At 41.6% G+C, this 14,992-nt stretch overlaps 1 protein-coding gene across 1 annotated transcript in view; it reads right to left on the bottom strand.

Moving 5' to 3' along the window:
* Window positions 1-14,992, bottom strand: part of LOC118814662 (hemicentin-2-like) — a 40,608-nt gene that overhangs the window by 12,333 nt on the left and 13,283 nt on the right. Inside the window, exons 11-12 of the mRNA XM_036580372.1 lie at window positions 8,923-9,037; window positions 7,928-8,233 (exon numbers count right to left, since the gene is read on the bottom strand). Coding sequence (XP_036436265.1) covers window positions 7,928-8,233; window positions 8,923-9,037 — 421 coding nt within the window. The remainder of the gene's footprint in view (window positions 1-7,927; window positions 8,234-8,922; window positions 9,038-14,992) is intronic.

The following is a 14,992-nucleotide window of genomic DNA, read 5'->3' as shown; positions in this document are numbered from 1 at the left end:
ATACTATGTTTAAGTGGTTATGTAGGTATTGGCTGTGTCGGCTCAGTCAGTGGTGGGGATTTCCCATCCTGGAGGGGCAGATTCCAGCAACACATCTGGTGAAACACATCTGATTCAACTCAACAGTTTATCACTAGGTTCAGGTGGTTTGACCGGTTTGGATAATTGGGATAAATTAAGCTGTCACGCCTACCTTTGGCACGGCTGGAACTACAGCTGACACTCCCGCCTCAGACTAGAATTCCCAGAACCCCTCTCTGACTCACATGATTCAGGACTCCAACCGATCAACCTATCAGCGCTCAGCCTCACCAGACTTCTGATTACCCACACACCTGTTCCTCATTGTATGTATTAGTTAGTTTAGTATAATAGCCCGGCCTTTAGCATAGCTTCTTTGTGAAGTATCGTCTCATCATGAGCATACAGAGCGTTCTTTCATTCCCTGTTTTACAACTTCCGTGTATGACCTGTTTTCTGTCCTGACCCTGATGTTTTGCCTTGCCCTTTTGTCTTGTTGGATCTCTGGTTTTTGACTTTTTGCTCTGGCTTTTTAACAGTGATTTTGGATCATCCTTCTGTTATTAAAGATCTTAACTCTAGCCTCGTTTGCGAGCACCTGTTTCCGCCTGCCACCGTTACAGGATACTTCACCATCATGCAGACGGCAGACATTGAGGCTGTACAGAAGATCTTAAGCAACCAAGGTCAAGTTCTGCGGCATCACCAGCAGGTATTGGCAGGGGTTACTCTGTCTTTTGGGGACCTCACCCGACAGCAAACTGAACGGCAGGCCCAGCTAGCCCAGCTCCTAACAGGTATCAAAGACATTTCTACTCAACTGCGTAACCTCTCTGTTTTCTCACCTGCTTCTGTCACTGCCCCAGTCTCTCCTACTCCTCACAACGCCCTAGTCAGTGTTAGTCCGGTTTTTCCAGTAAGCAAACCCGATAAGTTTGATGGATCTCCAGATAAATATCAAGGTTTTCTCCTGCAACGCTCCATGTTTTTAGTAACTCCCCGTCTAGTATTGATCAGGCCAAAATAGCATATTTTGAACGCCTTTCTGACAAAGCATTAGAGTGGGCAACTGCTGGGTGGTCTCGCCTGCAAGACATGTCTTATGAACAATTTAGTTTTAAGACAGTCTTCGACAGTCCTCAAGATGGCTATTCCAGTGGCAGCCTACGCATTTGAGTTTCGTACTCTGGCTGCAGGAGGTGGGTAGAATGAGCCCACACTTTTGGTAGCTTTCCGCAATGGACTCGATCCTGGGGTATTGGCTTGCAAGGAGTTAGCTTGCAAGGATGACAATTTAACTCGTCCGCACATGCCTCAGATGCCAACCCAGGGAAAGTGCATGGATTTTAATGTGGTGAGTGTTCCCACAAAGGGGTTGGTTTTGAAGTCTGTTCTCCTGCCTGTTACCATAACATACCTACCATGTTACCATTCACTATTACTTACTGTCCCGGTTCCGATAATTCTAAAGCGGTTGCCCTATCCCATATCCACCATCTACTGTATACACAAGGTTTAGAAAACATCACTGTTGCCAAAAACTGTCCACCACAGAAACTGTACTTCCCTACTTAATTCCGTGATCGTTCCATTATTGCACCATTATTGGTGGGAGACATTAAAGCATTATGTCCACTGCTTTGTGTCTTCCTGCTCCGTATGTGATCAAAGCAAAACCCCTAAAACTCAACCTGCTGGCAAGCTAATGCTGCTCCCAGTTCCAGGACGCCCCAGGTCACACATTGCTATAGATTTTGTCACTGACTTACCACCTTCAGATGAATATACCACCATTCTCACCATTATCAATAATTTTTTCTGTAGTGTTAGGTTTGTCCCATTCAAGTCTCTGCCTACCGCATTTGACACCACCATGGCCCTGTATACACACATTTCATAATTTTGGAATCGCAGAATACATAGTCTCAAACTGAGGTTCACAATTCACATCTTGGGTGTGGTCAGGTTTCTGACCACTTTGGTATAAACATTAGTCCTACCTCTGGATATCATTCTCAATCGAATGGACAATGTGAAAGGGTAAATCAAGAGTTAGGGAAATTCTTATTGGCCTTTTGTAGTAGTAAACCAGGTGACTGGTCAAAATTTTTCATCTGGGCTGAAATCACCCAAAACTCTCTGATCTGCTCAGCTACTCCACTAACTCTCTTTCGATGTGTATTAGGATACCAACCTCCACTAGCACCGTGGACTGCAGCCCCTTCTGACATCCCAGCCATTGATGACTGGATGAAACGCAGCGAGGAGGTCTGGGAACAAATGCTCTGTAACATTGAGGCGGCTCTCAGGCCTGCCAACGAGCAAGGGGACAAGTGTCATGAGGAGACCCCTCCTTTCAGCCTAGAGACTGGGCTTGGCTGTCTACGCAGGACCTTAGGTTTGGGGAGGGTAGTCGAAAATTACAACCTAAGTTCATTGGTCCGTTCCAAATCCTCAAAAGAATCAATGATGTTACATATAGACACAATCTGCCTGCTCAGTTCTGTATTTCACCCTCATTTCATGTTTCCCTCCTCAAGCAAGTTGTCCCTGGGCCCTTGGATGAGGCATCGCCTGAGAGAGAGCCACCTGAGCTGCTGCAGGTAGAGGGCACACTGGTCTATGCTGTCCGTCAGGTGCTGGACTCCCAGCAATGTGGTGAAACCCTACAATACCTCATAGACTGGCAGGGTTACGGACTGGAGGAAAGGAGCTGGGTATTGATGAAAGACGTCCAGGATTTCCACGCGAGATATCTGGAGAAGCCAGCTCCCTGTCCTAGAGGATGCCCCAGGAAGAGTATCTCTAGTTCCTGTCCGGTTTGTTCCAATGGTCCAGTTCCTGTCCAGCACCCGGAGGCTTTGGGATCTTGCCCTCTGACACCTCCAGCCGAGTAGGTGGTGGTCGTCACGGCTGCTCTCGTTCCTCGGCTGTCCTGGACTCTTTGGGGGGTACTGTCACTCTTCCCTTCTGCACGGCTGGAACTACGGCCAACACTGCTGCTTCAGACTACAATTCCCTAACCCCTCACAACTCTTACCAGTATGTTTCTGTTTTAAAATTTTTTTGGTTGGCATTACTGCTACCAAAAGGGTGGCACAGTGGCATGGTGGGTAGCGCTGTAGCCTCACAGCAAAAAGGGTCTGGGTTCAATTCCCTGGCCGGGCAACCAGGGTCCTCTCTGTGTGGAATTTGTATGTTCTCCCTGTGTCTGCGGGGGTTTCCTCCCACAGTCCAAAGACATGCAGTCAGGCTGATTGGACATGCTAAATTGCCCCTAGGTGTGAGTGAATGTGTATGTCTGTCTGCCCTGTGATGGACTGGCAACCTGTCCAGGGTGTATCCTGCCTTCTGCCCGATGACAGCTGGGATAGGCTCCAGCACCCCCTGCGACCCAGAGGGATAAGCAGCTTGGAAGGGGTGTGTGTGTGTACTGCTACCAAGTGCTGATTCTTTGGCATTACTTCTACTAAGTGTTGATTGGTTGGCATTACAGCTGCTGAGTGGTTGGCATGAGTTGTTCTGGCATTACTTTGTGAGGAACCTCAAAAGTCATAAGCAGATATGCATATCACACACACACTAGGGGGGTTGCAGGGGGTGCTGAAGTCTATCCCAGCGGTCATTGGGCAGAAGACAGGAAACACACTGGACAGGTCACCAGTCCATCAGACACACATTCACACCTAGGGGCAATTTAGCATGTCCAGTCAGCCTGTCTGCACGTCTCTGGACTGCAGGAGGAAACTGGAGCACCCGGAGGAAACCCACACAGAGAACGTGCAAACTCCAAACAGGACCCTGGTCACGCGGCCTGGAGTGGGTAGTGGCTAGTGTAGTGGGTAGCACTGTCACTGTGATGCGACAACGCTACCCACTGCACCAACTTGCTGCCCTAGATGTGCACATGCCTGACTTTTTTGTGAACTTTTGTGACTTTTTTGTGAATTTAAATATATTTGGAAATAAATGCAACAGAGCTAGCACACAACTGAATTAAAATCAGTGAGAAGTTTTACAGTTAACTTTAATGGCTTGCATGATAATGAATATATGCTAACTTGCTAACTCCAAGGGCCCGTTGGAGCCACACATGTTGAACATCAATTTTACCATTCTTTTCCAGGGTTTGCCATGTAGCGTTTATTATGACACATCTTCACTGACTGAGCTGGAGCTTTCTGGCAACAGAAGCAGCATATGACAGATCATGTACTGTCTATAAATGGAGTGAAAGCCACGGCACAAACAGCATGTGCTAGGCGCGATCTCTCTTCTAAACGGAGACAGCACATAGACTCTCCCAGTTGGAAATGGACCACTCCAGTTTTACCCTGGCTCCACCTTTTCATTTTCAGCTAATTTTCTTTATGAGGTCTTGCAGTTTTCCCTGTACATTTCTGAGCCTCGTTTCTTATTCCTGTTTTTTGTTTTCTTGTTTTGGACCCTTCTTCATTTTCTGGATTTGAATTGTGGATTTGCCTGCTTTGTTTCTGCTAGTGAACCTTTCCAGACGAATTTGTTGAAAATTTTTTTTTTTCTTTTGCTTTAAGTACCTGCTGGAGGCCCCTAGTGATCAAAAAAAATATAGGACTGGAATACCATGTAGCACCTGGAATACCATAGCAATGGGATAGCAACACCATTACAACCACCTTGGCGACCATAGCAACAGCCTAGCGACAAATTAGCTACTACCTGGACACCATAGCAATGGCTTAGCATTACCTGAGCACCCACCAGGAATACAATAGCAACCTCCTAACAACACCTTAGCAACCACCAAGAATACTAAAGCAATAGCCGAACAACACCTTAACAACCACTTGGGACAGCATAGCAACAGGCTAGCAACGCCTTAGCATCCACCTCGGATAGCATAGCAATGGCCTAGAAAGACCTTAGCAACCACATGGGATAGTATAGCTATGGCCTAACAACACATTTACAACCACTTGGAATACAATAGCAACAGCCTAGCAACACCTTAGCAACCACCTAACAACCACTTTGCAATGCCTCAACAACAAGCTAGAATAGCAACACCATAGCAACTACCTGGAATTACCTTATAAACCCAATTAAATTATGAAAAACAGTGATTTATCTTCTGATGTATTAATAGATTATTAGTCAAATCAAAGTTTGTTTACAAACTGTCTCTTTTTAGTGGAAAGTGGTTTAGTGTGAGATGCTCTGTTCTAGAGAGTTTCTCACAGTGGTGGTGATAGGAACCAGACGTCCACCTCTAAAAACTCCCTCACAGATATGAAGTGGTTATGAATATACCGCCTGATGTCTGAGACACTGTTTTGTGATAGTTCTGAGAAGATTTTGGCCTAAAATTTATTTTTTAAAATCCCTTTATGATGGAAGGGTACATACACTGTGTTGTAAGCCAAAATAGTGCCCAAAGAAAAAAATTTTTTTCCGGTTTTCCATTATTTTAACATTATCAACATTATATATAAAACTCAGGAGACACGTCTGAAAGACTGAAAGAAATTTTGAAAAATCAGTGGAATTCCACTTTAAGTTGATTAATCAAATAACCATTCGCCTGTAATATCTACAGCATGCTAGTGATATTGCTTTTAAATTTATTATACACTTGTAAAACAGATTCTGTCTTTAAATAATGGATTTACATTCAAGTTAAGTAATGTAGCCACCCATTTTGCAGGTGAAGTCTGGAGCTGTCAGCTGACAGGTCTGCGGTTTGTTCATGTTTTGACTTGACATTTCCAGTGTAGTTATCCTGAAGGCTTTACAATGTCATGTGACACTACCTTTAAAAGCAGGCTAGCTGTTAGGACAAAGTGCACAGGCACGGCTAGACTGGGCTAACACCCAGGGGTCAGCCCAAGACGAGATGTCCTATGAATGTTATGGTAAATCAGATCTTACTGTGAGAGGCCTTGCCCTATTACTGCCATTCTACATTTGTGCAGAACATTTAGATCACTTTATATCTCCAGAAATATATCTTATATCTCTTGTGAAAAATGAGTAACTTGTACAATCCTGTTTCCAAAAATGTTTGGATGCTGTGAAAAACGTAAATAAAAACAGAATGCAATAATGTGCAAATCATTTAAACCTTATATTTAATTGAAAATAGTAAAAAGACAATATCTCAAATGTTCAAACTGAGAAATTCCATTGTTTTTGAAAGATATATGCCCATTTTGAATTGGATGCCAGCAACATGTTTCAAAAAAGTTGGAACAAGGGCAACAAAAAGACTGGTAAAGTTGTGTAACACCTGTTGGAACATCTCGCAACTACTTAGGTTAATTGGCAACAAGTCAGTAATATGACAGGGTATAAAAGAGCATCTCAGAGAGGCTGAGTCTTTCAGAAATAAAGACGAGGAGGGGTTCACCACTCTGTGAAAGACTGCACGATCAAATAGTGCAACAATTCAAGAATAACATTTCTCAATATAAAATATCAAAGAACTTTAGCTTTTCATCATCTACGGTACATAATAACATTAAAAGATTTAGAGCATCCAGAGAAATCTCTGTATGCAAGGGACAAGGCTGAAAACCTATATTTGCTGGCAGTGATCTTCGGGCCCTCAGGAGGCTCTGCATTAAAAACAGACACAATACTTTAGCGGAAATCACTGCATGGGCTCAGAAACACTTCTGAAAATCACTGTCTGTGAAAACAGTTCGGCGCTTCATCCACAAACGCAGGTTAAAACTCTACCATGCAAAGAGAAAATCATATATAAACAGAATCCAGAAACGCTGCCGCCTTCTCTGGTCCCAAGCTCATTTAAGATGGACTAAATTAAAGTGGAAGAGTGTCCTGTGGTCTGAAGAATCCAAATTTTAAATTTTATTTAGAAATTATGGATGTCCTCTGGGATGAAGAGGAAAGGGACCACCTGGCTTGTTATCAGCATACAGTTCAAAAGCCATGATGGTATGGGGCATTAGCACACATAGCATGGGTGAGTTGCACATCTGTGAAAGTACAATTAAAGCTAAATGATATTTACAGCTTTTGGAGCAACACAGTGGTAAACATGCCCCCATCCCAATTTTTGGGAAACATGTTGCCAGCATCAAATTTGAAATGGGCATTAATTTTTCAAAAAACAATATAATTTCTTAGTTTTAACATTTGATATGTTGTCTTTGATGTTTTCCAATAAATGTAGGGTTTAAATGATTTCTTCATCATTACATTCTACTTTTATGTACATTTGGAACAGTGTCTGAACTTTTTTGGAAAGGGGGTTGTACTTAACGGTCATTTGGAACATTTAGAAAGAGTATACTTTATTTTTTCGCATGCCTTCATAAATGTAACATTTTCAATCCACCTGCAACCTAACTTCAGCAAGGAAAGCAAACAAATTGATAATTTGCTTCTTCAAAAATAATTTGTCCTTCAAAAAAAAGATGCGAGTCGTTACAGCAATATTTATCAATAACAACAAGTGATGAAGAGAGACAAATAGAGGCAGAAGTCGTTAAAAATTAAAGCGCATATAATCTCCATAAATTAACGGTATGAATCAGTCACCAGTGGTTGTTGTAGCTGGAAGTCAGGGTGGGATTACACCATAAAAAATCTACACTTGTTCTAACAGAGTGACCTTTTACAGTCTTACAAAATAAACATTGAAATTAATGATGCATTCTAAATGTAGGCATTTTGATAAAAGTTGTGCTACAGCTTCTCATTAGGATGAGTAGGATTCTGTTTAGCTTGTCCAACAGTTGCTGTGAAAGACTGCATTCATGGGCATGCACTACGCTGCTGCACAAACAGCAGTATGAAAACACAGAGGAAACACAGCCCTCACACACATGTACATGTTCAAAATAAGGACGGTGAAAGTTAATGAAACAAACAAATCCTGTCAGAAACGCTTCTGTTTACTCACCAAACACTGCCAGTGTAGTTTGTTTACTCCTGGCATTCACAGTCAGAGTATATCCTCCAGCGTCTGCCATACTCAGATTACTGAGCACCAGAGCCAGAGTGTTTATGTCCATGCTGGCTCTGCCAGTGTATACAGGCCATACTGTAACTGTACCACCAACTGCAGTAATAATGGTTGATCCACCAATACTCCAGCTGATCGGATCACGTGGTGGAGGAGGAATTGTGATCGGGTCAAACGTCACGTTCCCCCCAACTGCTCCATTCAGGCTGGTGGGTAATAACAGATCCTGACTCAAACACACTCCTGTGAAGACATAAACACAATTAGAAAGCTGTGTTTACAGTACTGAAAACAACATCTTTAATCAGTGAGAGTTTACATACAAGAGAAATGCTGTAAAAATGCTGGTGGCCCAGAGAGACAAACACAATAATATTAGAGGACAATTCCACTGATTTTTCAACAGTAAGCAGAGTCATTCAAAGTGGTTTGGTGTGAAACGCTCTGTTCTGGAGAAACGTACTGAGTCAGAATTGTCCACAGTGGTGGTGATAGAAACCAGACGTCCACCTCTAAAAGCTCCCTCACAGAAAGTTACTACATGAAATGGTTATGAATTCACTGCCTGATGACTGAGACACTGTTTACAATAGTTCTGAAATAAAGTTTTCACATTAAAATCCATTCATGGTGGAGGGATACATGCAGGATGTTATGAGGCAAAGAAAACCTGTCTATTCAGATTTATGACTGTTTTACCATCATCAACATTCAGTATTAATACTAAGAAGTAAATAAGAAGTAAATAAAATGTCTATATTTGTGTTGTAGTCATGGCGACCCCTGGTTCCTATCACCACCACTGTAAAGAAATCTGAACCATTTCACACCAAACCACTCTGAATCACTCTGTTTACATTTTTTGCTTGTTTGGACACTTTTTTCCGTCCAGAACGGAAGCGCTGAGAGCAGAAAGTGAGAGGAACTCTTACCTGAACACACCAACAGAGTCAGAGTGCAGCTCAGAGCGCGCGCAGCCATCACCACTGACGGACAGACAGTCTCCTCAGCACGCGCGCTCAGATCTGAGCTGTGAGAACAGACCACTCAGCGTTCCAGTGCAGAGTGATCTGTCCGCTCATCTCAGCACTCAGACTCCGCCCCTTCAGTGCTCACCTGACTCAGTCATAAACAAAACACATGAAACTGAGGTCAGCTTCTTATTCGCCAGCTTCTTCTGCAGCATTTAAGGTGGAACAGGAAAACAAGAGGATGGCGAATTGGAAACCAGCTTCAGCCTTTTATCAAAGTTTCTGCTAACTCAGTCATTCTGGAGATGATTTACACAGGATTATTTAAGAATATTAAAATATTTAATCAGTGTGAGTTCAAACTGATCTGAAACTGCTGTATGAACACAAAATCTGCATGTTTTTATGATTATTCCTCTAAATGTGACAGTTACACCAGCAGGAGTGGATTTTCAGGAGGAGCTGCTTTAGTTCTCAGCACACTGTAAAACACTGCGTAAGAGAAGGGTTGTAGCTGGTTAGAGGGGAGTTTTACCACTTATATTCATTAAGAACGTGTTAGTGTAACTATTAATACACTATTAAAATAACCACATGGAAAAATTACAAAGCTGTACAAAAATAAATTGCTTAATTTTCTTATCACCACAAAGCAAATCAGGCTGATTTTTACTTTTTTTGTGCAGTTATAATTTTAATAAGGATTTGATTCTTGAACTTATTGTGGGCCAGAACACAGATCCACACTGCTTTGTCACATTTTCCTAAAGTTTAAAATGGTTTAAAGGAACTTCTTCCAACACTTTCTTCACTGCTGTCCAGAGACCACCACAGTGTTTGGGGTTATTCTTCCCTACACGTTTCCCAGCATAGCCCCAAAATATGTTTTAAAAGGTTCATTTGCTTGGCCAGTAGCAGGACGCTACATAGCCCCCGCTTCAAAGTTCGACTGTCCCAGAGTCCCACCACTTCAAGCCAAGTCCCGGCCAACATAAACACTGCCAGGTGCCCTCTCCTAGGCATCTCAGCCACCTTTCTCCACCACCCATCACGCCATTGACACTGGCACAGGTGCCGCTTGGGCGCGCTGGAGCCCTGATGATGGTTACCTTCCAGACCTTTGATGTGGCTCTCTCAGTGTGTGTGAGTGCGCCTGGTCACAGTAGGGATATCAGCAAGCTCATGATGATGGGTGTGATGAGCCATCTGCCATCCTCTCAGCACTCAACCCCCAGTCTGTAGCCGCCGCTGAACCTCCGGGCCAGCATCCATTTACCTGCCAGGCCAGGCATGCGGCACTGTCCAGCGCAGTGTCCCCTTTCTTTGCAGCACCGACTCACCAACTGCTCTGCTGCTACTGATAATTTTTGGTTATGTGGAATTTGTTGTCACAAAAATTCTATGGATAGTTTCTTAATTAGCGAGATTTGATTATCATTTTCAAATATTAGGCAAATATTATGTGGATGTCATATTCTTTCTAAGTTCATTCTCAGTGGTGTACAGGTTTCCCAATTATCATAAAATAACTTACATCATCGTTTGTCATCGAAATGTGTTCCTTTTTACAGGTTCCTACAAACTGTTTGAAACTTGTAAGAAATACGTTTTATCGTAGAATAATTTGATACATGTATATCTTCAAATCTTCATATCTTCAAAGAAATTGGAAAGGTGGAAAAAGCAAACAGTCATGTTGTGATAACATTGAGACAACCCATTGTTTTGGTGCCCACAACATTGTCACAATGCTGAAATGTAATTTCTCAGAAAGTTGTGACAACATTGTCAGAACGTTGTCACAACCTCATAGAACCCTTATAAGGTCCATTATGTTGTGCATGTAGCGCCATGGAATTTTGCTAAGTTGCCAATTCATAGTATTGGATTGCGTCATTAAGAAGATCATGTCGCCATGTTGGTAGGTGAGCTGTAGCTCTGTGCTCTGATAGAGCTCTCCTCATCACCGTTGCTGCAGCTACAGCCCTGCAGGTGGATAAAAAACAAGCAAAATAGACCAGAATGACCAGGAAAAAACTAAGATATGTAGATCTTATCTGCGGGTCTGAGCCCCCATGAGCCAGTGGCAAGGAAAAAAAAGAGGAAGAGGAAGAAACCTTGACTCAAAAGGGGAAGCCATCCTCCTCTGGTCCACACCGGATAGTAAAACAATCCTGTTTTGTTTTTTACTATTTTCCGTTGTATTAGTCTGTGTATTCATAATATGAGTATGTCTACTGATTTCCTGACCCTGCACACTTAAAAATGATGGTTCTTCAAGGGTTCTTTAGTAAAGAAAATGGTTCTATATAGAACCATGAATACTCAAAGAATTCTTTGGATGATTAAAGGGTTCTTTGCATCATCAAATGGTTCTTCAGACTGATGAAGAGTGTTTTATATGGTTCTATATAGGATCTTTATGAAAGGGGTTCTACATAGCACCAAAAGGGTTCTTTTATCATTACAGGCTTGACATGATAACAGTAGAAGAACCCTTTTTGGTGCTATATACAATCCCATTTCCAAAAAAGTTGGGATGCTGTGCAAAATATAAAGAAAAACAAAATGCAATGATGTGCAAATCATTTAAACCCTATATTTCACAGAAAATAGTACAAAGACAACAAATCAGATGTTGAAACTAAGAAATTTTATTGTTTTTTGAAAAATATTTGCCCATTTTAAATTTGATGCCAACCACATGTTTCAAAAGTTGGGATGGGGCAACAAAAGGCTGGTGAAGTTGTGTAATGCTAAAAAAACGCCTGATGATTAATTGGCAACAGGTCAGTAACATTACAGGGTAAAAAAAGAGCATCCCAGAGAGGCGGAGTCTTTCAGAAGTAAAGATGAGGAGGGGTTCACCAGTGAAAGACTGCATGATCAAATAGTGCAACAATTCAAGAATAAAGTTTCTCAACGTAAAACAGCAAAGAATTTTTGTTTTTCATCATCTACAGTACATAATAACATTAAAATATTCAGAGAATCTGGAGAAATCTCTGTATGTAAGGGACAAGAACAAAAAAACAGTATTTGCTGGTCATGATCTTTGGGCTCTCAGGCAGCACTGCATTAAAAACAGACATGATTCTGTAGTGGAAATCACTGCATGGGCAACAGTTCGACGCTGCATCCACAAATACCAATTAAAACTCTAAAACGCTATAAACAGGATCCAGAAATGCTGCCACCTTCTCTGGGCCTGAGCTCATTTAAAATGGACTGAGGGGAAGTGGAAAAGTGTTCTGTGGTCTGACGAATCAACATCTAAAATTGTTTTTGGAAATCATGGACACTGTGTCCTCCGGACCACTCGGCTTGTTATCAGCGTACATTTCAAAATCCAGTATTCATGATGGTGTAGGGGGGCATTAGTGCACATGGTATGGGTGACGTGCACATCTATGAAGGCACCATTAATGCTGATATATATATATATATGTTTTGGCAACATATGCTGCCATCCAGACAACGTCTTTTCTGGGAAAGTCTTGACAAGACAGTGTCAAACCACATTCTGCATGCATTACAACAGCATTGCTCCGTATTAAAAGAGTCCAGGTGCTAAACTGACCTGCCTGCAGTCCAGATCTGTCACCACTGATAACATTTGGCACATTATGAAATGAAAAATACAACAAATGAGCCCCCGAACTGTTGAGCAGCTGAAATCCTGTATCAAACAAGAATGGAAAACATTTCACTTTCTAAACTACAGCAGTGTCTCCTCAGTTTCCAAACACTTACAGAGTGTTGTTAAAAGAAGAGCTGATGAAACACAGTGGTAAACAGGCCCCCGTCCCAACTTTTTTGTAATGTGTTGTTGGCATCAAATTCAAAATGTGCATATATTTTTCAAAAAACAATAAAATTTCAACACATACAAACATTTGATTGTTGTCTTTGTACTACTTTCCTTTAAAAATATGGTTGAAAAGATTTTCACATCATTGCATCCTATTTTTATTTACATTCTACACAGCGTCCCGACATTTTGGGAAATGGAGCTGCAGAAGCATGAGGGATTTTCCAAAAAGGTTCTATATAGACCCATCTACAGCACTTTACTATGCTTTAATCATGCAATGGGTTCTTTGAGTGTTTGTGGTTCTATATTAATCACAGCCTTATGCAGCTGTTTACCTCCACAACTGCAACAAAACCATGTTTTATAATGGTAAATGGTATGGGGTCATCATCTACGACCACAGAATACCATTCAATATCCTACAACGTCTCTCATTCATTAGTCTGCAGTTCCCTCTAGTGGCCACAGTCAAAGGATCACAGTCATGTGAAGGCCACACAGGCATGAGGCTAAAGCAGGGGCTCCCAGTCTCAGTCCTGAGGAACACACTATGCACCTCCCTCATCTGGCACACCTGATTCAACTCATTAACTAATTAACAAACTCCTCTTGTGCTGAGTCAGGTCAAAGTACACGTTTATCACAACTTATATAGCAGGTCTCTGGACAGCAGTGGAAAATGTGAGGAAAGTACATCTGAGCACATACGTCTGTAAAAATACATAAATAATAATGAATAATAAATATGGCAATATGACAAAGTGGTGTGAGATGGTCATCAAGTCTAGAGGAAACTGATAATCACTCTTAGTTATGTGTTTCCATTCATTTTTTCATTTTTTTAGTGATCATTACGCTCTGACTGCCATATCAATCTAAAATCAATTTACATGAAGAGGCATCATAAACATCATCAGACAGTCTGATTAACAGAAAACAACAAGCAACTGTGTCAAAGGTCTTAACAAGTCAGTGACTATGGACTCTATGGACAGTGATGTTTATTATCCAAAGCAGATGTTTTATAGTTTACAACCGGAGAAAAGGCAGGGACAGCACTCTGACCAGCCCTGAAATCAGACTGGCAGGTACTGAAATGTGTACAAGGCAACATTGTGTCAAGTTCATAATACAATTTTAATACATGTTAATAGATAAAATGTGGATATAAAGTGTCAATATTATAATATCAAATCTTTTTTTTCAAATGTACATTTTCTTCTTTCACATGGCAGCACAGCTTTTTTGAGTGAGTCAAAAGTTCTCCTACCTCAACATTATTTTTACTGTATCTCAATCGGGTTAATAATACAGTTAAAGTTGAGCTTACTTTAAAAAGTGAATGTGCTGCTCCTTATAATCTGAAATTGCTTACATTTTTGTTGGGTTTACCCTCAACTTTCACTCCCCCTCAATTCAGTCATTGCTAGTTCACACCAGCAGGACAGGACCTCCTTTTACTCCTTTTAAAATCAAGCACGTAGCCTTGCACAAACAAACACTGGCAGTAGAGGGTCGTACTGATGAGTTCAGAGACTTTAAACATGACACTCCCATAGGATGCCACCTCTTCCACGAGTCAGCTTGTGAAATTTCTATCCTGCTAGATCTGCCCCTGTCAGTGTAAGTGCTATTATTTTGAAATGAAGCATCTTGGAGCAACAGCTCAGCCACGAAGTGGTAAACCACAAAACTCTGAAGCACATAGTAAATAAAAATTGCATGAAAATCCTCTGTTGCGTCACTCACTACAGTTCCAAACTGCATCTGGAAGCAACACGTTGTTTTTAAGCAACATTGATGAATAGAGGCCGTTACTCCAACCTTTACAGAAAAAACTGTTAAATAAGTATCACAAACAAATAAACATCATATAAACAAACACACTAGAATTATTACAAGGCAAATTGTAAAAGTCTACACCTGGTTTTGAATGACACACTGATAACAGCAGGTCAGCACAGAAGCAAATTAAAGGACTTCAAAAGCATTCACAGTGTAGGGTCGTCCTCTCTGACCATGGCGGCTGGTGAGGACTCAATATCCTCTTCTTGTGTCCTGTTGAGCAAACAGTTACAAACTTAATGCTGAAGAAACTCCCACAAACCCACCACACCAACCGCATACAACACGCATGTCAGAGCAAAACCTCATATCTCTACTTTTGTCATTTTGTACCTTTTTTACAGGATTTAAACAAGCTAGCTGACCTTTACA

Source organism: Colossoma macropomum, unplaced genomic scaffold (assembly GCF_904425465.1).
Source record: "Colossoma macropomum unplaced genomic scaffold, Colossoma_macropomum, whole genome shotgun sequence".
Classification (NCBI taxonomy): domain Eukaryota; kingdom Metazoa; phylum Chordata; class Actinopteri; order Characiformes; family Serrasalmidae; genus Colossoma; species Colossoma macropomum.
Note: the sequence above shows the minus strand (reverse complement) of the source record. Positions and strands in the feature narration are given on the sequence as shown.